Source organism: Thalassophryne amazonica, chromosome 12 (assembly GCF_902500255.1).
Source record: "Thalassophryne amazonica chromosome 12, fThaAma1.1, whole genome shotgun sequence".
Classification (NCBI taxonomy): domain Eukaryota; kingdom Metazoa; phylum Chordata; class Actinopteri; order Batrachoidiformes; family Batrachoididae; genus Thalassophryne; species Thalassophryne amazonica.
Genome location: NC_047114.1, coordinates 24395307 through 24421214, shown reverse-complemented (window position 1 = coordinate 24421214; position 25908 = coordinate 24395307). Strand labels below are relative to the sequence as shown.

The window sequence follows — 25908 nt, the reverse complement described above, 5'->3', positions numbered from 1 at the left end:
CTCACAACCATACAATTAGGCAGGAAGAACCAGAACCATAATGAACTGGACCTGTGTGCTCATGCACAGGTATTGGCTTTGCTGTACATCTCTGTCCAGGGACTTCATGACTCTATAAATTCTTCCAAGGTTCAAGGTCTCTTTAACTCAAAGGCCAAGGACCCAGAGACATGAATATGCCTGTTGAGATAAGATCAGGCCCATAGTTTCATTTTCACTTGAACTTGAACTTATTTATTTGGCACTCAACTCATCAATAACAAAAACTGCTACACAAGACAATTCCACAGTGACATGTGTGACCAAAAAGGGGGTGAGCAGAAGCAAAGCTTAGAAACGCCCACCCCATTATACATACATACATACGTACATACATATACACATTACCAACCCCCAGAACAAGCACACAGGCGACAGTGGTAAGGAAAAACTCCCTCTGATGTATTGAAGAAGAAACGTCAAGCAGACCAGACTCTAAGGGGTGACCCTCTGCTTGGGCCATGCTACAAACACATTTAACAACACAAACTCAAATCCCATTGTCATAAACATATCAAGTGAACACCTGTCTTCGTCTACATACATATATACAGTATACATGTATACACACACCAACATACACCTACACATACATACATAATTACACACACACATATATACATATATACACATACATACATACATATATACGAGGTCTGTTAGAAAAGTATCCGACCTTATTATTTTTTTCAAAAACCATATGGATTTGAATCACGTGTGATTACATCAGACATGCTTGAACCCTCGTGGGCATGCAAGAGTTTTTTCACGCCTGTCGGTTACGTCATTCGCCTGTGGGCAGTCTTTGAGTGAGGAGTCGCCCACCCTCTCGTCGATTTTTCATTGTTTAGGAATGGCTCAGAGACTGCTGCTTTGTTTGATAAAAATTTCGGTGAAAATTTTAACGGCTGATGAAAGATTTTGGTCTGGTAGTGTCGCTTTAAGGACGGCCCACGGCGCCTGACGGCGATCTGCGCTTCGAGGCGGCAGCGTCTCGCCGTTTCAAGTTGAAAACTTCCACATTTCAGGCTCTGTTGACCCAGTAAGTCGTCAGAGAACAGAGAACTTTCAGAAGAAGTCGGCATGAGGAGTTTATTCGGACATTCCATTGTTAACGGACATTTTGTAATGAAAGAACGTGCGGGCAGAGTCGCATGTCGGGCCGGACCCGACCGCGGGGGTCGTGACAGGAAAAACACCTCCGTGTTGGAAACACTCGGCACATAGATTTCTCACTTTCCATCAAGCATTCACACATATACATTCACTCACTCACTCACTCACTCACTCACATGATGACAGAAACCAATCTAAGGTCAGTAATGGGGGATTAGTCCAAAATGGATGACAGTTTTTCACAAGGAGGCACCAGCGGGTTTAGATTTCAGTAACAAGAGTTTTCGACTATATGATCAGTTAGTCCAAGAGCCAGGGCCATTTAATTGCGTAGAATGACAGGTTGTTTAATGGGTATTTTTTGAAAAGAGGAACCTAGGCACATTCAAAACAGGACTGCTTGCGTGTCCCAACCGGGGTGTATAGTAGGAATTAACCCTTTTCTGTTATTTTCCCGCACTCTCATTTATCGAAAAATAATGGGTAGGGCAAATTAAAACCTCAATATCTCCTTAAGTATTAGGGCTAGAAAAATGTTCTATACACCAAAATGTTTGTTTTAATGTAGACCTTTATTCAAAATACACCATTTGTAAATGGACCTACTTTGGAGGTCAGTAGGGGTCAAAAGGTCACCTGAGAGATGGTCAGCCCAAAATCCTCACCCAAGTTTTGTTTTGGCCAGATTTTGAATGGAAATTCTCATGAATATTTACAAATTTTTTTTTTTTTTTTTTTTTAAATAGAGACCAGACATCAAAGTAGAAATTTAGAATAGTTTGGTTTCCACCAAAAATACAAAAGTATGGTAATTGTGCTGTACATTATAACATACGTTTCATAGAAAACTGAAGCATTGGGAATGGAAAATACATTACAACATTGTTTTCACATTAACAGAACCAGCTCACTGTCTTTAAGGCAACCCTGAATTGACAACCTCTCTCGACATTAGACTATTGCTAATAAACATATTTGGTTGTAGAGGTCACAAGGTCAAGTGCCTCACAAGTAATACAAGTTATGTATAAACATTATCAAGAGATCGATCAAACTTAATGCCAGATCTAGAAATGTAACCCGCATCTGAAGTACACCGGAGTTACCCATACACCACCAATCAACTTGTTTTTTCTAACACAGTACTTCTAGTTTGAATGGCTATAAAAGCCCCTAGCAATATCCCAGACTTTGCACAACAAAGTTGCCAGGTAATGCATATAGCACTGCCGTGTGGAGTTCACCTTTAACATACGAGGTCTGTCCAAAAAGTATTGTACCTTTTTATTTTTTTCAAAAACTATATGAATTTGAATCACGTGTGATTACATCAGCCAAGCTTGAACCTTCGTGTGCATGCGTGAGTTTTTCCACTCCTGTCGGTTGCGTCATTCGCCTGTGGGCAGGCTTTGAGTGAGCACTGGTCCACCCCTCCCGTCGGATTTCTTTTGTCTGAGAACTTGCTGAGAGACTGCTGCTTTGCTCCATGAAATTTTCAGAAACTGTTAGAGACAGGCAGTTGGAAACCATTCGAAAGATTCAGTTGGATATCGGTGAAGATTCTGTCGGCGTCACACGGATTATGGACTGTTAAAACCTTTTAAAGTCAGCACACAGCGGCGGAGGGCGCGTGGCGCACCAAGCGGCCAATCGACAGACTGGATCGACCAGATCATTTCTAAACTGAACGCTGTGTTGATCCGGGACATCATGTGACTACCACAGAAATGGGAACAGAGCTGGACATAGCACTTTTGCGGCACATTCCACTGTTACAGGAGATTTTGTAATGAAAGATGTGCGGAGGATTTTGCGCGTCGCACAAAGCAGCTCAGGACGCGCAGCAAAAAAAAAAAACCACCTCTTTCTTGGAAGTCTCACAGGACATGTTGGGGCATGTCCAGCTATTACACAATTTCTTGGATACTCACGCGACTGAAAGCCATCGAAAGCCATCTGAATGGTTTCCAACAAACACATGATGAAATTAATAAAACAAGGCTGGGGCAGAAGGAGCTCAACCAAATAAATTGGGAAAATAAAGATTGAAGCGTGGGACCGGGCCGGGCATGACAGGGGTGATGTTAAACTATTTTACGACTTGTAATATTTCTTTCATATCTGTGATGGAAACTTACCACTGACCCTCTCTCTCCCTTGACAGACAGAGATAATGCTGATATGGTGAAGTGTTTAGTTAAATCCATTTTCCCTCTGAACCAGTACCTCCCCTTTTCAGCCAGAGACTCTCATTGGGATTAAACACCATTAAAATCAGGACTTTTTATTCCATTTTTTGGCGTTAACTGTTGTGGCTGGCGTGCCTGGCTGGCTTTTGTTTGTCTTCTGTTTCTGTCTTTTGGTTTTCCTTTCAGGTGGTACGCGTTTAGGACTGAGTGGCTGTGTGGCTGAGTTATCAGGACCTCACCCTGATCACCTGAGGCTCGTCAGGACTCACAGCTGTGGTGCATCTACATGGATTGGAGCATGGTGGCATTTAAGTCTGGAGTACACAGTGTGTATTTGCCAGAGACTCGACCTTGTGACCAGACGGGTGAGATCGTCATCTTGAGATCCATCTCATCAGTGGATGCAGAGAACGTCCAGGTTTGATGCATGGTCTGTGAAAGAGGAGAGGGTGAGGTCTCACGCTCGTCAGCACACTTCCTGAGGTACGTTAGGTTTTGTGACTAACATTTGTACAGTCAGTAAATGTGGTGTCCCTCACACCTTATTATATTGAGCTGTTATGTTAGTCGTTGAATCAGCTTCCACTGCAGTTGGAGTTTGTGAACTGGGTGTTCCATGCCTGCAGGATGGGAAGCTGATTAGTGATTAAGCCAGGAAGTGTTTGCTGTTTATGTACACCTTTGAGTGGTCTCTCTGTGTGTGGAGTGTGGACTCACATGATGATTTCTTCTTTCACAGACTCGGTTTGTCGCGGTCACCTGGGGGGTGTCGGTGGGGTCCTTGGGTCCGAACAGTTTCTGGCTCCGGACCGTTAGTGCTGCTGGGAGCACACCGCAAGTTCACCACGCCAGACCGCGCACTTATTTGTTGTTTTTTTCACATCACTGTTATGTAATTAAATTTAGTTATCCTTTGTACCGTGCTCTGTTTATTTCATACTGGGTCCTTCAAACGCTGGTCGGTTCTACGGCTGCGTCCGACACATAACAGTTAACAATTCCACACTTTATTTCTGTGTTTCTCTAAAGCAGGAAGTAAAGTTTCTTCTTTCTTTTCAGTCATAATTCTTTGTCCCGTGCACTTATGGAACACTGTTTGTGTGTTTATTTAACTGATGCAGAACTGGACTTTCCTGCTGATGAAACACGTTGACATACACGCGGTGATGTAACCTCATCTGATCCTGTAATCCCATCTGACAATTTGCACCTTCCGTTGTTACTTTTAAAGTCATTCCACTGAAAGTGAACTTTTCATAAAAAGCTGTTTAACACACACACCACACACACACCCACACACACACACAACACACACACACACACACACACACACACACACACTGTATAAACGGCTGATACTATTCATGTTGAACAAAACAATAAAATAATAATATTAAAATTCAGCAGCAGAGCTTTGAGAGACCAGAGTTTTGAGCCTGACATTATCAGTGACGTGGTACAAGCTGAGCCATCAGAGGCTCACCTGACCATCCAGGGGTGTGGCAACAGGTCCATAAATAGACCATGTGAGGAATTTCATCCACACACCAAAGCAACGTGGCTGACCTGCCATGCTGACATCACTCTGTCTCCTCTCCTGCACCCTGCTCCTCCTCTGCCTCTGCAGCCCAGGAGCCGGACAGTCTGACAGGGACACGGACCTCAGCCTGTACGTGGAGGCACTGAAGATGGGCATCCTGGACTCACTGGGCATGGACGCTGAACCTGAGCCAACCGAAAAGGTCTCCAGTCGAGAGCTGAGGAAGATGTATCACCTGTACTGGGCAAAACTAAGAGAGCTGGGAGGAAACCACAGCTGGCCCAGGACAGAACCCTGGAGCCCCACAAAGTCTACTGTACTCTTTCCAGCATCAGGTGAGACGTGCACGCAATAAGAGCGCAGTGTGGGAACCCTTAAGGAGTATCTCAGCCCATGTCACACTTAATTTCAAAGGTTTAACTGGGAGTGGTGTGGAAATATTCACACAGTTATTCAAGACAACTTGCAGGCTAAAGTTACATCACAGAAAAATACAGAAGCCGTACTACAGGTCTGGTTACTACATTACAAATACCTTTAGTCATACTGTTCATTTTTTACTTAAAGATTGATCTGTTCACATTAAATTTTTAGAGAATCTGTCAAACTGTCCTGTTCAGATCAACACAAACTTTGAGAATCCCAGAATGAAATTAATATGCATATGTCGCAGACATGAACGAGCAAAGCTCCTCAGCATCTCACCATGTCATTTAGGTCCTTCAGACTTTATTTTGATTAAATGTTTCAGGGGAGCATTAGCATGGCAAAAACCTTTCAGCTTTTTAAGCTTTTTAAGCATTTTTCTTTCTTTGCCTCTCACATACCTGGAAAAGCTCCTCACCATCTAACCATGTCCTTTAGGTCCTTCAGACTTTTTTCAGTAAAATGGTTCTTGGGAGCATGGGCATGACTAAACCTTTTAGCTTCTGGTCACCACCTTTTTAAGCATTTTCCTTATTTTGCCTTTCAGCTTCTGCAGGGTCTCTGCCCCCCCATACTCTCCACCTTTTTAAGCATTTTTATTTTTGCTTTTCAGCCCCCAATTACAGCCCTCCCCCCTGCCACTTTAAGCTTTTTTTTTTTTTAACTTAGATTTTATTGATTTTTAAAACAAGAACAATTAGTACAGGACATTCTTCAAAAAGGTACAACAAGAGCAACACTTCAAATTATACTTTCACATTAACAAAAATTCCACTGGTTGCCATCGTCAAGTTGAATATTTGTAACTGAAGTCTTAATAAATAATTATCTTCTCCATATGGTAAAGTTCCTCAGGTTTTGGACCCAAGTGTTGAAAGAGGGTGGTTCCACTTTCCTCCAAGACAAGGTGATACATTTCAATGCTGTTGTAAACAAAATGTGCAAGAGGTATGTTGCAGCTGGTCCCTGCACGCTCCAGGGGAGTGATACCAAGTATTGCCACTGTTAAGACCCTTGGTATGCAACACGGAGGATCTGGTTGATTGCCTTATATATCTCATCCCAAAAGCACTGTAAACTTGGAGACATACCAAAAATGTGTGTGTGATTGGGGAACCTCTGTGCGGCAATTTCTCCAGCACAAACTTGGAACATTAGGAGTCATTTTTGCTGACAATATCTGGGGTCCTGAAATAACTGCTGAATATTTTCCATTTGAATTCTCTCCAAATATTTGAATTTGTGGTTTATGGCAAGCTGAGTACACCAGCTTCCAGTTTTCAGCAGAGATGATTTGTCCCGACTCTGTCTCCCATCTTGTTTTGGCTTGAACAGGCTTGTTTTGAACCATAGAAATGAAAATTTTATATAACTTTATGATTATTTTCCTTTATCCCCTTTGTGTTTTGAATTTGACTTAGAAAAATGTTCAATAGGTGAAGGATCGATCACTTTTTCCCAGTCTTTGTGGTATAACAAAAAGGACCTTTTAAGGTATCTAAAAAAAAAAATTCATTCTTTTGAAGTTTGACTGTTCTCTTAACTGTTCAAATGACAATAGCCCATTCTTTATCTATTAGCTGATGGATATAAGTAAGACCATGATCTGCCCACTTTCCGGAAGGCCTGTATCCAAAGTACTGGTGTGAAGGATTTAATATACCTAATATTAGCAAAATAGAGACACTAGTTGGAAGCTTAAAGGCAATTCTTATTTTCTTCCATATATCAAGAGTGGTTATGGTCCACCTTGATAAACCTTTAACAGGAGCATCAATGAACGGTAATGCTTGCAAAGGTTCAGAACACATGTTTGTTCATACCCACCCATCTTGTATGATCATCATTTGAATCAATGAAATCAAAGGGTTTAATTGTGCTGCCCAAAATTAATATTTGAGATTAAGAAGGATTCACACTCCCTTCTTCTTTAAGTCTTTGTAGTGTTTTATATTTATCCAGGTGGCGCTTACCTTGCCAAATAAAATTTCAAAATGATTTTATCCATTTCTTCAAATGTTGTTTTGGGTATTCCAACAGGGTAACATTTGAAAACAAATAAAGAAATCTCGGAAGGACATTCATACGAAATGGATTCTACACCGACCTAGCAGAGAGAGGGGCAAGGCTGACCAACGATTCTAAATCCCTTTTTATGGTAGTAATTATTCTTCCGTAATTGCCATCAAATAATGCAGTCCAGTGAGGGGGGAATAGAATACCCAAATACTTTATGCCTTCTTTTGGACCAACGAAAGCCACTGTTGCTGTTTTAGCTCCGGTGGGATATCACGACAACATCTATAGCCTCTGTTTAATCGACATTAAGTTTATACCCAGAAAACTACCATTTTTCCAGTAAATAGGGAATGTGTAGTTAAGGATCTGTCAGATACAGAAGAACATCATCAGCGTACAAGGATATTTTATGAATTTCATCACCAATTAATACTCCTTTGATGTTATCCTCATCTCTGTATAAGTTGAGTGAGCGGCTCAATACCAATAGCAAAGAGCAAGGGCGGACAGCGGACATCCTTGGCGACAACCACGCTCCATAGTAAACCCTTGTGCAGACTGAAATCCGTTAACTCTAACAGACGTTTGTGGTAGAGAATATATTGTTTCAATCCAATATATAAATTTAGGGACAAATTTAAACTTTTTAAAGTTTGAATTAAGTACGTCCATGAGACTCGATCAAATGCCTATTGGGCATCCAAAGATAGAATTGTTGCGTAGATTGACTCTGTTTTTGATGTGACATGATATTAAGCAGGCGTCTTAAGTTATTCCTGTAATGTCTCCGGGCAATAAAACCTGTTTGGTCCGGATGAATAATTTTAGGTATCAGGTCATTCAGTCGTCATGCCAGTATAGCTGTCAGAATACGAACATCTCCATTTAGTATAGATAATGGTCTATAAGAGCTACAGTCTGTCGGGTCTTTACCTTCTTTAAGTAGCACTATCAATGTTGCTTCTGAAGCCATTTTTGATGCTTAGTGAATAATGGTATGAATTTAAGAGAAGTGGAGTGAGTTCTCATGGAAAACATTTATAAAATTCATTTATAATCCATCCGGACCAGGGCATTTGTTGTTTTTGAGATGTGCAATTGTTTGCTTAATTTCATAATCTCGAATTGGTTGATCCAAATATGCTGCATCAGTCTTGGATAGTTCATTACATTAATACTTTGAAGGTAATCCACTATTTTTGAATCATCAGAACAGACATCCGAATCCTGATAGAGAGATTTATAAAACTTTGCAAAAGCTTCAGCAATTTCATGTGAATTAAATATACATTTATTCCCCAATTTCAATTATGAACGATATTAGAAGATTGCCATTTTGGTAATTTAAAAGCCAAAAGCCTACTTGCCTGATTTCCCTGCTCATAATATTGTTGTGAAAGTGTAGTGACACGGACCCACAACAGGGGCGCAAATGAACGGCCAATAGATGAGCCAAAAAGTAACAATTTAATGTTGTGAAATGTGCACAACGAACATACAGACAATCTCAGAATATAATTACAGTCAATCCACAAAGGTGACTGTGTGGGCAGGCTCGAGGATAGAAGACGTCTGTCCCGAGAAGAGCCGGAACCACACGATTTCCGCCGCCACAGAACCTGGTGAATACTGGAGCCGCCAAATCCCGAATTCCAGGTGATCACCGTCCCCGACTGTCGGATCTGGTACTGCTGGCTGAGAACAAAGACAGTCAAGTGTGGGTGTGTGTACACCCAGTAACAACAACGGTGGGAATGCCACCTCCACCTCTCACTCAGAATGCTGATGTATTTACAGTAATCCCTCAGAGGAAAAGAGTGCCATCCTGCACTCACTCAGCCTCCACAGGAAGAGGGACCGGTACTCCTGCAAACACTCACAATATACAGCTTATAAGGAAACACAAATGGCTGAGGATATTACCTCAAATGAAGTATGATATCTCGGCGATGAGGTGGAGATGACGTCTGGGTTTTATGGAGTGAGGTGATGAAGAATGAGTGACAGCTGTCAGGAAGTAATGAGTAACAGCTGTCACTCCCGGCTGTGTCCGTGGCGGCAGCGCCCTCTCGTGCCTGAAGCCCGCACTTCAGGCAGGGCGCCCTCTGGTGGTGGGCCAGCAGTACCTCCTCTTCTGGCGGCCCACACAACAAATATTGCTGTTTAGCAAATCGTAAATTTCCTTCTATCTTGTCAGATAACAACTCTTGGAGTTCCTTACGGGCCACATTAAGGTCAGCAGTAAAATTAGGCGCCATTGCTCGTTTATGCTTTTGCTCTAGGTCTCTAATTTTGTTCTCCAATTCTACCTTTTTAGCCATCTTTTGCCTCTTTTTTGCTGAAGCATAAGAAATTATGCACCCCCTTAAATAAGCTTTTGCACAATCCCACAGCACTATAGGTGAAATGTCAGGTGTGTTGTTTGTATCAACATAATTCTTGAGCTCTGTTTTGATAAGGGCAATGAAATCTTTGTCATTAAGGAGAGAGGCGTTCAATCTCCATTGCTTAGAAATTGGCATCAAGCCTATATCCCACCGGAGCACAACTGGAGCGTGATCAGAAAGTGTAATGCGCATAAAAGTTAGATCCTCAACTCTATGCATTTCAGCTTGGGGAGTAAAAGGTAATCTATCCTTGAGTATGATGCATGTCGATTTGAATAAAATGTAAAATTTCTTTGTCTTGGGAATTTTGTTCTCCAGATATCAACAATATCAGCTTCTGTAGACAAATGTTTCAGGATCTTTCCCATTTTAGATATGGGTGTTTTAGGTGAGGGTTGCCTGTCTTGTTGAAACATTACACAATTAAATTCTCCCCCCATAAGTAAGAGACCAGAGCTGTACTCATTAATCTTGTTAAATATTAACTTTATAAATCCAGGTTGATCTGTGTTTGGGGCATATACATTAATAAAGGAGACAGGTATGCCATCTAACAATCCATTCAAAATCTGCCCTCTGCATCTCTGTGTACTAATGTTTCGGTAAAATTAACTTGTCTATGGATCAGTATTGCAACCCTGTAAATATAAGACATCTTTGTACTTGAAGAGATAAAATCTGAAGTAAACAAAAGATCTGTTGTTCTTTTAAGCAATATTAGATCCCAGAGGAACAGTGGGATCGGAACGCAGAAAACAAAATTATTAACAATAACTTGAACATCTGAAATGCAAAAAGGTGGGTTTAGGTCCCTAGCCACTATAAAAGCAGCACAAAACGCAGTCCACTAGTAGGGCTGTGTGCACTAATAGGATGGGAGCAAAACAAAAACTAAGCAAAAACAATGAAGCTCAGGCCCCTGCAGACCTGTTATAAAGTACCTTAAAACAACCAAAGATGCACAATACCCTTTAAGATAAACAAAAACAACACTCTGTAAATCACTCGACATTGTTATGTGTCGGACGCAGGACGGAGAACCGACCAGCGTTTGAAGGACCCAGTATAAAATAAGCAGAGCACGGTACAAAGGATAACTGAATTTAATAACATAACAGTGATGTGCTACAATATACAAACAAATGAGTGCACGGTCGGCGAGGTGGAGATACGGTGCGCTCCTAGCAGCACAAACGGTCCGGAGCCAGAAACAGTTCGGACCCAAGGACCCCTCCGACACCCCCCAGGTGGCCGCGACAAACCGAGTCTGTGAAAGAAGAAACCATCATGTGAGTCCACACTCCACACACAGAGAGACCACTCAAAGGTGTACATAAACAGCAAACACTTCCTGGCTTAATCACTAATCAGCTTCCCACCCTGCAGGCATGGAACACCCAGTTCACATTATCCACTGCAGTGGAAGCTGAGTAAACGACTAACATAACAGCTCAATATAATAAGGTGTGAGGGACACCACATTTACTGACTGTACTAATGTTAGTCACAAAACCTACTGTACCTCAGGAAGTGCGCTGACGAGCGTGAGACCTCACCCCCTCCTCTTTCACAGACCATGGTGTCAAACCTGGTACGGTCTCTGCATCCATGATGATGAGATGGCTCTCAAGACGACGATCTCACCCGTCTGGTCACAAGGTCGAGTCTCTGGCCAATACACACTGTGTACTCCAGACTTAAATGCCACCATGCCCCAATCCATGTAGATGCACCACAGCTGTGAGTCCTGACGAGCTGCACATGACCAGCCTCAGGTGATCAGGGTGAGGTCCTGATAACTCAGCCACACAGCCACTCAGTCCTGAACGCAAGCCACCTGGAAGAAAAAACAAAAGACAGAACAGAAGACAGAAACAAAAGGCAGCCAGGCACCCCCAGCCATACAACAGACATATCTTAAAAGACAGAAAAAAGGGCAAAAAAAAAAAAAAAAAAGGCCAAACTTATCGTTACCGATACACTATGATTCTTTTCACACAACATGTTATGTGTCGACGCGGGTTGAGGAGCGAACCTGCGTCAGATGGAACCCAGCGCTACAAATAACCAGAAAAGCGGTTCCAAAAACAATATATTTATTACACCCACTGTGCATAAAAGGTGTAAAAACAAAAACAGCGTCCCTCTGGTGGAGTGACTGTTGGCACGCTCTCCAGCGCCCGCAAGGATCAAAGCCCGGCGCTCCTGGACCCACTACCACCGCCAAACACTCCCCAGGTGGACACGACAAACCGACTCTATGTGAAGCAAAGAAGAGGTGAGGTAAGTCAGCAGTTACAACAATATCTTTCAAAAGACACACGCTATCAGCAACACATTCAGGTCTGTATCTTTTTTAACTTTATGCAAATGAGCAGCTTCTCACAACAAGTGGAGGATCACTTATCCTGCACGCCACAGCAGTGAGAAGCAAACTGCACAATTCTCATCACAATTCCAGTATACTGCGTAACACCAAGTTACTATCAACAATTAGTCGAACACTTAATCACCTTTAATGTGTGCTGACAGCAAGTGTCCTCACCCTTCCCTGCTTCACGGGCTCGATGTGTCAAACCCAGGCGCGGTCCTCAGCGTCTCAGAAACGGACATCACAAGGTCGAGTTCCCGGCAGTTCTGCTTGAATCACACATGCCTTAAAAGCAGAACGCCATCCAATTATCTGCTTCAGCTGAAGGTCTTTAAGGTTGCATGTGAGCACCAGTCACAGGTGCTTCACATGATGTTGATGAGGGTGAGGACTCTTCAGCCAGCACCTTCTCCACAGAAGGATCAGTTTCCATGCCACCTGAAGAGCAAAGAAAAGAAAAGAACACCAAAACATCCAGCCACACCCCCCAACACACAACAGTACCCCCCCATCAACGAGAAGCCTCCCGGCGACCGAACAGACCAGGCCCGAGAACAGCACCTCCCTCCGGGGTCCACGTCAGGAAGCAGACAGCACCACGCTCCTAAGGTCCACCACAGACAGCAGGACAGGCACCGCAGCTGGAAGGCCGGCTGGCATCAACAAAAGCCCCAAAACATTCCCCAGTACAATTCAACACACAGAAAAAACATAAAACCCACCCAAAACCTCCCCAGGGGACCGTCCCATCAAACCCCGGGAAGAAAAGAAAAACTCCCAATCGCAAAAACCCAACACAGCCCCACAAACACAATACAAACGTAAATGCATAAAAGAAAAATAACAAACAACCCCCCCAGAATGACCTGCAGAGCCCAACCCCCCCCAGAAGGCCTTCATCGCTAGTTCCAGGAGGAACAGCCAGAACCATAATCACACAAAGTTCCCCAGGTGTACATGGAGCAAACGGCGCCCCCCAGAGGACCGTACCATCAACCCCAGGAGGTACCCTCCCCACAACCCCGGAACCCCAGACCCGGTCACACTTGGCTAGTTGGCCCCAAGCCAATTCCCCCCCAGAGGACCGTCCCATCAACCCTGGAGGTGGAACCCGGAAGGAAACAGAACAAAATCAAAAATCAACCCCCGGAGGACTACCAAAAACAACCCCGGGGGATATAAAACGACCATAAACCCTGTTACTCTCCCCGGCACCCCGAAAGACCCCAGGTCCCTCCCAGAGCCCTTCGGCGGCTCAATTTTGGCGAACGGCTCAAAATATTAAGCCGGAGAAGGGAACAGGAAAAAACTAACCCAGCTCCAACCCCAAGGCGCAGCAGAGAACCGGAAATGCGTCCGGTGCCCCAACTCGACCATACCCCAGCCTGTCGGGAGGGGTGGAACTACCGAAATGGCGAACGGCAACAGATCGGCCCACCCCTCCGACTGAGGTAAGTCTCCGCTGCACCACACCCCGGCAACACCAATGACGAACGGTACAAAGGCTCACCGAGGCTGGAGTGGAACCGGGCCCTAACCAAACCAAGAAAAACGCCTCTAACACCCCCCCCACCAGGTGCAGAGGTCTTCTGAGAATGCTCAGCGTGACCAACCTGCACCACCCCACAACCCACAAGACAAACGGTCTTGGGGCAAGTGAGGTTGGGGTTAGGGATGTAGAGAAATAAAAAACAACAAAATAAAACGACCCAACAACCCAAACAGAAAATACCTAAAAACACATAAAAAATTAACGATTAAGTGAGCCCAGGCGGACTTCTAACCGCATAACAATCACTCCACCAGATACGCCTCTGACTCCCCATACAATTATAACCCCTATTTAAAGAAAACAAAACAGTTACTCGTGCTAGATTTTTTTTATTTATTTTTTTTTATGTGTGTTATTTTGCCTGTCCCAGAACACTTGGAGATACGTCACCATTATTTCTCTTGACGCTTACGTGTCAGGGCAATACAGGAATCTCTGCTCGTCCGAGCTGCATGGGCTCGTCAACAGGAGGAGCCAGAGGTCCCGTCGGAGGAGCCTCAGTGGGGCGAAGAAGAGGCGGCCCAGATCTGTGTCGGGGAAAGCCCCGAGACGAAAAAACCCGCTCTGATGGGCGTCCTCTCTCGCGTCCACGCTCCTTCATCCGATCATCTAGACGAATCACCAACGATATTAGCTCATCTAAATCGTTTGGCTCGTCACGGACTGCCGGCTCGTCTTTTAATGACTCATTTATCCCATCTACAAACATTCCTCGTAAAGCTGCGGCACTCCAAACTGACTGAGCAGAAACCAGAGAACATTGCATCACCGCACAAGGCTCCGGACGACAAACAATCGGTTCGGACGCCGAATCTCTGGGTGACGGAGTTATCTGCACTAGTATCGATGATGCCGCAGCTGGAGCAGCAGGAAGCAGAACGGCTTGCGCTGCAAGCTCCGTAACACGGGCGTCTGTTTGTTTAATTTGGTTTGCAAGATGTTGTAATTGCTCCCATATTTTCTCCAAGTGTTCTTGAACTTTTTCGGCAAAAGGAACCGCCTCTGCCGCTGGGTCCATTATGGAATGGCCGGGAACTACTGTTATGTGTCGACGCGGGTTGAGGAGCGAACCTGCGTCAGACGGAACCCAGCGCTACAAATAACAGTAGTTCCAGGCCATTCCAATTATCTGCTTCAGCTGAAAGTCTTTAAGGTTGCATGTGAGCACCAGTCACAGGTGCTTCACATGATGTTGATGAGGGTGAGGACTCTTCAATCAATCAATCAATCAATTTTTTTTATATAGCGCCAAATCACAACAAACAGTTGCCCCAAGGCACTTTATATTGTAAGGCAAGGCCATACAATAATTATGTAAAACCCCAACGGTCAAAACGACCCCCTGTGAGCAAGCACTTGGCTACAGTGGGAAGGAAAAACTCCCTTTTAACAGGAAGAAACCTCCAGCAGAACCAGGCTCAGGGAGGGGCAGTCTTCTGCTGGGACTGGTTGGGGCTGAGGGAGAGAACCAGGAAAAAGACATGCTGTGGAGGGGAGCAGAGATCAATCACTAATGATTAAATGCAGAGTGGTGCATACAGAGCAAAAAGAGAAAGAAACAGTGCATCATGGGAACCCCCCAGCAGTCTACGTCTATAGCAGCATAACTAAGGGATGGTTCAGGGTCACCTGATCCAGCCCTAACTATAAGCTTTAGCAAAAAGGAAAGTTTTAAGCCTAATCTTAAAAGTAGAGAGGGTGTCTGTCTCCCTGATCTGAATTGGGAGCTGGTTCCACAGGAGAGGAGCCTGAAAGCTGAAGGCTCTGCCTCCCATTCTACTCTTACAAACCCTTGGGGTGATATGGTACTACGAGGTCCCTAAGATAAGATGGGACCTGATTATTCAAAACCTTATAAGTAAGAAGAAGAATTTTAAATTCTATTCTAGAATTAACAGGAAGCCAATGAAGAGAGGCCAATATGGGTGAGATATGCTCTCTCCTTCTAGTCCCCGTCAGTACTCTAGCTGCAGCATTTTGAATTAACTGAAGGCTTTTTAGGGAACTTTTAGGACAACCTGATAATAATGAATTACAATAGTCCAGCCTAGAGGAAATAAATGCATGAATTAGTTTTTCAGCATCACTCTGAGACAAGACCTTTCTGATTTTAGAGATATTGCGTAAATGCAAAAAAGCAGTCCTACATATTTGTTTAATATGCGCTTTGAATGACATATCCTGATCAAAAATGACTCCAAGATTTCTCACAGTATTACTAGAGGTCAGGGTAATGCCATACAGAGTAAGGATCTGGTTAGACACCATGTTTCTAACATTTGTGGGGCCAAGTACAATAACTTCAGTTCTATCTGAGTTTAAAAGCAGGAAATTAGAGGTCATCCATGTCTTTATGTCTGTAAGACAATCCTGCAGTTTAGCTAATTGGTGTGTGTCCTCTGGCTTCATGGATAGATAAAGCTGGGTATCATCTGCGTAACAATGAAAATTTAAGCAATACCGTCTAATAATACTGCCTAAGGGAAGCATGTATAAAGTGAATAAAATTGGTCCTAGCACAGAACCTTGAGGAACTCCATAATTAACTTTAGTCTGTGAAGAAGATTCCCCATTTACATGAACAAATTGTAATCTATTAGACAAATATGATTCAAACCACCGCAGCGCAGTGCCTTTAATACCTATGGCATGCTCTAATCTCTGTAATAAAATTTTATGGTCAACAGTATCAAAAGCAGCACTGAGGTCTAACAGAACAAGCACAGAGATGAGTCCACTGTCCGAGGCCATAAGAAGATCATTTGTAACCTTCACTAATGCTGTTTCTGTACTATGATGAATTCTAAAACCTGACTGAAACTCTTCAAATAGACCATTATAATACTATATACTATAATTAGCTAAGATAGCTGGGTCAAGTGATGGCTTTTTAAGTAATGGTTTAATTACTGTCACCTTAAAAGCCTGTGGTACATAGCCAACTAACAAAGATAGATTGATCATATTTAAGATCAAAGCATTAAATAATGGTAGGGCTTCCTTGAGCAGCCTGGTAGGAATGGGGTCTAATAAACATGTTGATGGTTTGGATGAAGTAACTAATGAAAATAACTCAGACAGAACAATCGGAGAGAAAGAGTCTAACCAAATACCGGCATCACTGAAAGCAGCCAAAGATAACGATACGTCTTTGGGATGGTTATGAGTAATTTTTTCTCTAATAGTTAAAATTTTGTTAGCAAAGAAAGTCATGAAGTCATTACTAGTTAAAGTTATGGAATACTCAGCTCAATAGAGCTCTGACTCTGTCAGCTGGCTACAATGCTGAAAAGAAAACCTGGGGTTGTTCTTATTTTCTTCAATTAGTGATGAGTAGAAAGATGTCCTAGCATTACGGAGGGCTTTTTTATAGAGCAACCGACTCTTTTTCCAGGCTAAGTGAAGATCTTCTAAATTAGTGAGATGCCATTTCCTCTCCAACTTACGGGTTATCTGCTTTAAGCTACGAGTTTGTGAGTGATACCACGGAGTCAGGCACTTCTGATTTAAAGCTCTCTTTTTCAGAGGAGCTACAGCATCCAAGTTGTCTTCAATGAGGATGTAAAACTACTGACGAGATACTCTATCTCACTACAGAGTTTAGGTAGCTACTCTGCACTGTGTTGGTATATGGCATTAGAGAACATAAGAAGGAATCAATCCTTAACCTAGTTACAGCGCTTTCTGAAAGACTTCTAGTGTAATGAAACTTATTCACCACTGCTGGGTAGTCCATCAGAGTAAATGTAAATGTTATAGAAATGATCAGACAGAAGGGAGTTTTCAGGGAATACTGTTAAGTCTTCTATTTCCATACCATAAGTCAGAACAAGATCTAAGATATGATTAAAGTGGTGGGTGGACTATTTACATTTTGAGCAAAGCCAATAGAGTCTAATAATAGATTAAATGCAGTGTTGAGGCTGTCATTCTCAGCATCTGTGTGGATGTTAAAATCGCCCACTATAATTATCTTATCTGAGCTAAGCACTAAGTCAGACAAAAGGTCTGAAAATTCACAGAGAAACTCACAGTAACGACCAGGTGGACGATAGATAATAACAATAAACTGGTTTTGGGACTTCAATTTGGATGGACAAGACTAAGAGTCAAGCTTTCAAATGAATTAAAGCTCTGTCTGGGTTTTTGATTAATTAATAAGCTGGAATGGAAGATTGCTGCTAATCCTCCGCCCCGGCCCGTGCTACGAGCATTCTGACAGTTAGTGTGACTCGGGGGTGTTGGACTCATTTAAACTAACATATTCATCCTGCTGTAACCAGGTTTCTGTAAGGCAGAATAAATCAATATGTTGATCAATTATTATATCATTTACCAACAGGGACTTAGAGAGAGGAGACCTAATGTTTAATAGACCACATTTAACTGTTTTAGTCTGTGGTGCAGTTGAAGGTGCTATATTATTTTTTCTTTTTGAATTTTTATGCTTAAATAGATTTTGCTGGTTATTGGTAGTCTGGGAGCAGGCACCGTCTCTACGGGGATGGGGTAATGAGGGGATGGCAGGGGGAGAGAAGCTGCAGAGAGGTGTGTAGACTACAACTCTGCTTCCTGGTCCCAACCCTGGATAGTCACGGTTTGGAGGATTAAGAAAATTGGCCAGATTTCTAGAAATGAGAGCTGCTCCATCCAAAGTGGGATGGATGCCGTCTCTCCTAACAAGACCAGGTTTTCCCCAGAAGCTTTGCCAATTATCTATGAAGCCCACCTCATTTTTTGGACACCACTCAGACAGCCAGCAATTCAAGGAGAACATGCAGCTAAACATGTCACTCCCGGTCTGATTGGGGAGGGGCCCAGAGAAAACTACAGAGTCCGACATTGTTTTTGCAAAGTTACACACCGATTTAATGTTAATTTTTAGTGACCTCCGATTGGCGTAACCGGGTGTCATTACTGCCGACGTGAATTACAATCTTACCAAATTACGCTTAGCCTTAGCCAGCAGTTTCAAATTTCCTTCAATGTCGCCTGCTCTGGCCCCTGGAAGACAATTGACTATGGTTGCTGGTGTCGCTAACTTCACGCAAAACAGAGTCACCAATAACCAGAGTTTGATCCTCGGCGGGTGTGTCGTCGAGTGGGGAAAAACGGTTAGAAATGTGAACGGGTTGGCGGTGTACACGGGGCTTCTGTTTAGGGCTACGCTTCCTCCTCACAGTCACCCAGTCAGCCTGCTTTCCCGGCTGCTCGGGATCTGCCAGGGGGTAACTAACGGCGGCTAAGCTACCTTGGTCCGCACCGACTACCGGGGCCTGGCTAGCTGTAGAATTTTCCACGGTGCGGAGCCGAGTCTCCAATTCGCCCAGCCTGGCCTCCAAAGCTACGAATAAGCTACACTTATTACAAGTACCGTTACTGCTAAAGGAGGCCGAGGAATAACTAAACATTTCACATCCAGAGCAGAAAAGTGCGGGAGAGACAGGAGAAGCCGCCATGCTAAATCAGCTAAGAGCTAGTAGCTACGCTAAGCTAGCGGATTCCTAAAAACACGCAAAGTGAATAATGTGTAAATAATTTAGAGGTGATTCAGCAGAAGGAATGCTTTAGTTAAGGCACGTAAAGATTACACTGGGAAACAAATCGTAATCTAGATAACTAGATCAATCTAACTGCGCAGATTAAACAGCTAACAGATACAGAAAAACACAGCTGTGCTCCGGAACAGGAAGTGATACAATACCGCAGTGAGAGCCAACCACCAGTAGAGGCAAGCAACACGAACCAAGCTTCAGCCAGCACCTTCTCCACAGAAGGATCAGTTTCCATGCCACCTGAAGAGCAAAGAAAAGAAAAGAACACCAAAACATCCAGCCACACCCCCCAACACACAACACAACAAACCGCTTCACCCAAGAGTTAGTTTATGAAGTAATATAGTATTCGATCACACCAAACCTTGACATTAAGGGTCGAATTTGGCGCCACAGAGGATAGTGTTCTGTATGTAGTCCATGGCCTTTGCGGGATGTTTGAACTCCACATTCTCGTTCTTGAAGATAATTCTGAACCTTGCTGGATAAAATAGTCCAAAACGTACATCACGGCATCCGCGAAGAGCTTTCCGGACATCTGAAAGGCAGGCTCGAGTTTTAGCCACAGCTGTAGTGTAGTCCGGGGAAAATGCTGATCCTCTTGCGTTGTACATCAGCGGGGCTTTCTCCCTGGTGCACCTCAAAATATCCACGGCATCTCCATCATAATGCAACTTTGCAACTATCACTCGGGGTCTGTCGTCTCCTGGCTTTCTGTGAGCGAGTGTGCGGTGTGATGCGATCGAACTTCACCTCACGGTTCAGCTGTAAGGACCTGTTTAATAACTCTAGCCACCTCGTTTGGCTTGCTGGAGTTTGGCTGCTCATCTATGCCCATGATGCGAGTGTTTCCGCGTGTCATTCTCCCTTCCGTGTCTTCATACTTGTCCCGTAGTGATTTTACTTCATTTTGGAGCGTTTTCACCATGGACTGAAGAGCAGTCGTGTCATCTGACCAAATAGACATGTCATTTTTCACTTCTTGCACGTCCACTTCAATAGCGTCACATCGTGTATTCACGGCAGCAGAGTTATTTACGATGTCAGAGCGAAGTGCCTGCACCTCAGCCTTGAGAGCGGCGAAATCACTTGTCAGGGCATTCTTCAGTTCTTCTCTTATAATTTGAGTTATGTCATCTCTCAGTGATGTTAAAATCTGTACCCTGACAACCTCCTCTCCCATCCCAGGCAGAATTGACCTCTGGGAATTGTCTCCTTTCTCAGCCTCTGCCGCCTGCTGCCTCGTGTTTGGTCTGTTGTGCTTTTCAGCAGCGCCATCGTATTTACGTAAACTTTTGCAGTTTTTCCGTCATGTTGCTGTCAAGTTATACGATCCTTCGGTGACCCAAGTTGTTAAGAAGCAAGTTTGTAAAACAGAAAGTCAACAATATGTCATCTTTGAGGGTGAAATGTCTAAAAGTCTGCAAGAGCCTTGGAGAGAACATCCTTACGCCATCTTGGCTCACTAGCGCCCCCTTTAAGCATTTTTTAAAATGTAGACAAATTAATATTCAAAGTTTTGAGCTAGTTGATAGTAGGGCTGTACAATATGGCCAAATTATCATATCTCAATATTGTCATAGAAATTGTCATGTAAATGTCACTTATATACATGCTGTCCATATTCTTGAGCCACTTAGGTGGGTAGGGAGAGTTCCCATGGGATTAAAAAAGCTTTTTAACCTTCCATCCCTGGTTCTCAAGACCAGGCACCTAAGTGGCTCTACTCTTTTTTTAAAAAAAAAAGATATTTATGTGTACCTTAGTAAACACTAGTAGAGTTCCACCTTAGGTTTGGAATTTATAATAGAAGATATACCTTACTGAATTATCATATCAATATGATGTACGATATGACTGATTTGACACAAAGTGCAGCAACAGTGAAAATTAAACATTCTTAAACAAACAGTAATAATGCCACCCTCATTTTGCACTCATCATAAGGTTAGGATACTGTGCCTTCCAAAAGTATTGGAACACTTGGAATTTCACACATTTTAATTTGTTTATGCCATTTTAAATACAAGAAATACAAAAAAATAAAGAATAAAAATTTCTAAAATTATCTTCCTCAAACTCAAACTGAAAGCAAATCTCTAAAACGTGAGAAAACCTGTAAATAATAATAATCAGTTTTATTGCCAGTTTTCTTTAGACAAGTCAGGTGATGGAAACATGAACATTTCCAAGTCACTGAATATGTCTTGGACTTTATTTACATCAATTATGAAGAAATACAAAAGTTTCTTTCACCAAAATATCAAATCTAGGCTTTCATCTCAAACGTACTTTCTGTCAAATTGTAGCTGAACTTTCAGGTCTTCTTTAAGAAAATCCTCCTCTACACCACTTCATCAGGAAGCTGGATTTTATATTTTTAATTCATTTATGTCAAGTTATAGAAATTTGCTTTCAGTTTGAGTTAAGGAAGATAATTTTAGAAAAAAAGTGTTTGAAATGGAATAAACAAACTGAAATGTGTGAAATACCAAGTGTTCCAATACTTTTGAGGGCAATTGAGAAACACTGAGGAGTAACATCTTACATCTCGTATATAGTGCAGCAGATAAGAGAACATTTAGAGTGGAATCCTGCAAATGGTGATACAAGCATCACATTCGGCACAAATAATCCATAGACATGAACTCTTTAAAAAACTGATTGGTCACTTGAATTTTCTATAGGCAGCCAGGTAGGGGTCAACTGAAGAATTACACAGGAGTCTAAATCAGGGGTGGACAACTTGTTCCAGAAAGGGCCGAGAGGGTGCAGGTTTTCTTTGCAGCCACTGACTCCACCAAGTGATTTCACTGATTAATATCACTTTGAGCAGATGGAATCAGTTAATCAGAGACTCTGAGTTTCCCCAGTGAAAACTGGCGTTCATCAGAGATGTGTTTTGGCTCCTACACTGTTCAATACTTGCATGGAATGGGTGTTTTGTAAGGTTGTAGAAACCAGCAACTTGGATGCTTTTGTTTGTGATGAAAGGTTTATTGACCTTGACTTTGTGGACCATGCTGTAATCTTGATGGATTTACCAGATACTCTGATTGTAGCACCTGAGAGGTGGAGTGAGGAATCAGAGTGTCTGGGCTTGTGATTGTCCTGAATCAAGACCAAGAGCCAGGCTTTTAATGACTTCCTGGACTCAGCCATAGACTGGCGGCTTGTCCAGGGTGTGCCCCGCCTCTCGTCCTATGACTGCTGGGATAGGCTCCAGCTCCCTTGTGACACTTAACTGCACTTAGAGGGTATAGTGTGTCATCAGTGCAGGTTCCCAAACTTGACTTGAAATGGTACAAATTTCAACATTGTCAACACAGTGCAAACATCATTTAAGTGTTGGGCTTGAGTCCAGAAGATCATGGGTTCAAATCCCTGCCTAACTGGAAAATCACTAAGGGCCCTTGGGCAAGGCCGTTAATCCCCTATTGCTCCCGGTGTGTAGTGAGCACCTTGTATGGCAGCACCCTGACATCGGGGTGAATGTGAGACATAATTGTAAAGCGCTTTGAGCGTCCAATGCAGATGGAAAAGTGCTATATAAATGCAGTCCATTTAAGTATAAGTAAGTTAGACCCCATTACTGAACTTTGTCGAACACCAAAAGTTACTCTTCTATGTTTTGAACTTTTATGAAACCTGTTGTTTAAATAACGTCTGATCAGTGCTGTGCAACACCTGTTATACCAAAATACTCCAGTTTTTGAAGAAGTAAAGAATAATCAATTTGTATATTTACTGCTGTTGCTATATTCTTCACAAAAACCAATAAGAAAAAAACAAATTTTTTTGTTTAAATTTGTATTTAAGGATTTTCTTGCATTAGTTGATCCATTGCAGTTTATCGACACAGAGTGCTGCTAACTCCACGTTTTGTTTTTGTCTGTGTGTGTGTGTGTTGTGTTGTGTTTAGTGCGTTGGAGGGGGGAACGCCTGCAGTCAGGCGAGCATGTGCTACGCTACAGAGCTGTTTTCCACAACAACCCTCACATTCGGGCTGAGCTGACACTTGCACGGGCTGAGCTGAAGATTTCCACGCAGATCTTAAATAAAGCCACATCATTCGTGCATGAGACCAAACAAGAGGTCCGAGTTAAAATCAACGGCGTGAAGCCAGTGAACTCTGCTGCATGGACACACTCTGATGCTGTGGCCCGTGGAAATGCGACAAACGCTGAGGAACTGAGGCTGGACATCCATCCTGAAGTGGAGAAGTGGAGGGGGAGGAACAGTGGTGGCTCACTGGTTGTGGATGTGGGGTTCATTATGGGGGAAGGAGATGCTATCAAATCAAATCCAAGCATTTTTGTGGAATTAGGCCTTGCTGAGCCCAAAGCAGCAGACAGGATGAGGCTGCCTCGCTCCAACAAGGAAGAAAGCTGCGACGAACAAGGACACTGCTGCCGCAAGTCCATCTCTGTGTCATTCAAAGACATCGGTTGGTCTGACTGGGTGCTGGCTCCAGCCGAATACACAATGCATTACTGCGACGGCACCTGCCCTCACAGCTATAAACCTGCCAGCATGCATGCACAGGTGAAAGCTCGGCTGCACCAGCTCACGAAAGGAGGGACGCCTCAGCCGTGCTGCGTGCCGGCGTCCTACGAGCCCATGGTCCTCATGCATTATGACAGTAAGGGACAGCTGAAGCTGACGCCCTTTAATGACTTGATTGTTACTAAATGTCACTGCGCGTGAGGTGCTCTGAGGAAAGTGCAGTCAAGGCTGCAGAAATGCATTTAAAAAAAAGCTCTGGGAAAGCACAACTTGTTTTTATTTATTATTATTTATTATATAATGCCTGAATAGATCCTTGTCATCTGACTAGTGCTTTGTATGTCACGTGACATGGATTATTCATACCATTTTCCATTGTGTTCCACTTACCGTACAATAGTGCTATTTAGCGTGGAATTTTGGTACTATACGATTCGTGCTTTTGCACGCTGTGACCACCGCGCGTGCTCACACTAGCAGCGACGGTGCATAGCTTAAAAACAAACATGGTGGGAGCTGCTCCTTCACACACACACACACACACACACACACACACACACACACACACACACACACACACACACACACACACACACACACACACACACACACACACACACACACACACACAGAAATCCAGTACGCCGTAAGCAATCTGGAGGCATTTGCAGTATTTGCTGGGAACATCTCTACATGAAGTAGAACTGCTGTCGAATGAAAAGCTCAACATATTTTTGCCGCGATTTTTCGCTGAACTGAGAAAAGCAGACAGCAGTCGATACACGATGCACGACATCAGCTATGCACTACAACGTCAGAATTGTTCTTGCAAGTTGACTGAGAACAATTTTGGATTGGACTGGAAACTTATTTAAAATTTGTGTTGGACTGTTTGGAACCTGTTGATGTCAAAGGGCCAGTGATGAAAACCAAAATGTAAGTCCCTTATCTGTTGTTTATAAATTAATAAAATATCAAATGACAAGGATCTATTGTAGGCGTTATATAAAACAAATAATGAATGCTTTTCATTTGTTCAATGGAAAGAATATTTCATAAGGTGAAAGATGGAATGTTCCAAGCCTTGTTGAATGGAACATCAATGCATTAGATACGAATTCAGAATTTCCCAGCATGCATTGGGTGAGAGGTGTATTAAATCCTTGGACAGATCGCCAATCACAGCAGATCTCTTCTTGTCCTTGAAAATTTATATTTATTGATGGTTGTGTGTTTTATTGCTGTACATTCATGTTACGCCCTAATATTTTGTATTTATTTAATTTTATTACCATTTATTTTGTTCTTGTATTTTTTAATGAGGTGCTTTGTTTTAGCTTTTCACAATAAACCATGTGAAGGATATTTATTGGATTTGTCATTTATCCAGAGAAATGTAGTAAATGTGCAGTTATCAGAGATCAGGCGTGTCGGTGAAACCATCAGATAAGATCAAATCATTTTCCCATCACATGAGTTTAAAGCTGGGTTTATTGTGGCCTGGAGGACAATAATACATAATTACTTCCCTGAAAGACGTTATGGCACAACCTCTTTTGTTGTTGATAATGTCCTTAGTCTTCCATGCCCCAACATCTATCTGTAGTACAAATTTGATGAGGAGCCGTGAAGCAGTTTTGACGTAATCCTTCAAAGCCTATATAAAGGGAAATGTTGATCCAGAATCTGGATCGAGATCACCTTCCCTAAAAACTATCTGTGGTGAAAATGTCATCAAAAGCTGTGCAGTAGTTTTGACGTAATCCTTAAAAGCCTATAAAGTGAAATCCTGAGCCAGAATCCAGATCTGGATCCAGATTACCTCCCAAATTCAGTGGAGTCTTCCATGCCCTAATATCTATCTGTGGTGCAAATTTGGTGAGAATCAATAAAGTAGTTTGCCATAATCTTTCAAAGCCTACAGTGGTGTTCAGAATGTATTCTGAACACTGCTGTATATAAAGTGTAATCTTGAAACAGAAATCTTGATATAGAATCCAGATATGGATCTGGATCACCTCCAGAATTTAATGGCGTCTTCCATGGCCTAATATCTATCTGTGGGGAAAATTTCATCAAAATCCATGCAGTAGTTCTGACCTAATCCTGCTAACAGACAGACAGACAAATAAATGCAGGTGAGTTTATTACGTCCTTGGCAGATGTTTTAAACAAGGTTAATTCAAAAACTAGTTCTTAATAGCAGCA

At 42.8% G+C, this 25908-nt stretch overlaps 1 protein-coding gene across 1 annotated transcript; it reads left to right on the top strand.

The window, feature by feature from the left end:
• The first annotated feature begins 4902 nt into the window (after positions 1 to 4902).
• LOC117522619 (inhibin beta C chain-like) lies at positions 4903 to 25063 on the top strand. Its single transcript, XM_034184061.1, has 2 exons — positions 4903 to 5219; positions 23117 to 25063. Exons 1-2 carry the CDS (start codon positions 4916 to 4918, stop codon positions 23899 to 23901), a joined length of 1089 nt encoding a protein of 362 aa, XP_034039952.1. The 5' UTR covers positions 4903 to 4915; the 3' UTR covers positions 23902 to 25063.
• The last annotated feature ends 845 nt before the right edge of the window (positions 25064 to 25908 follow it).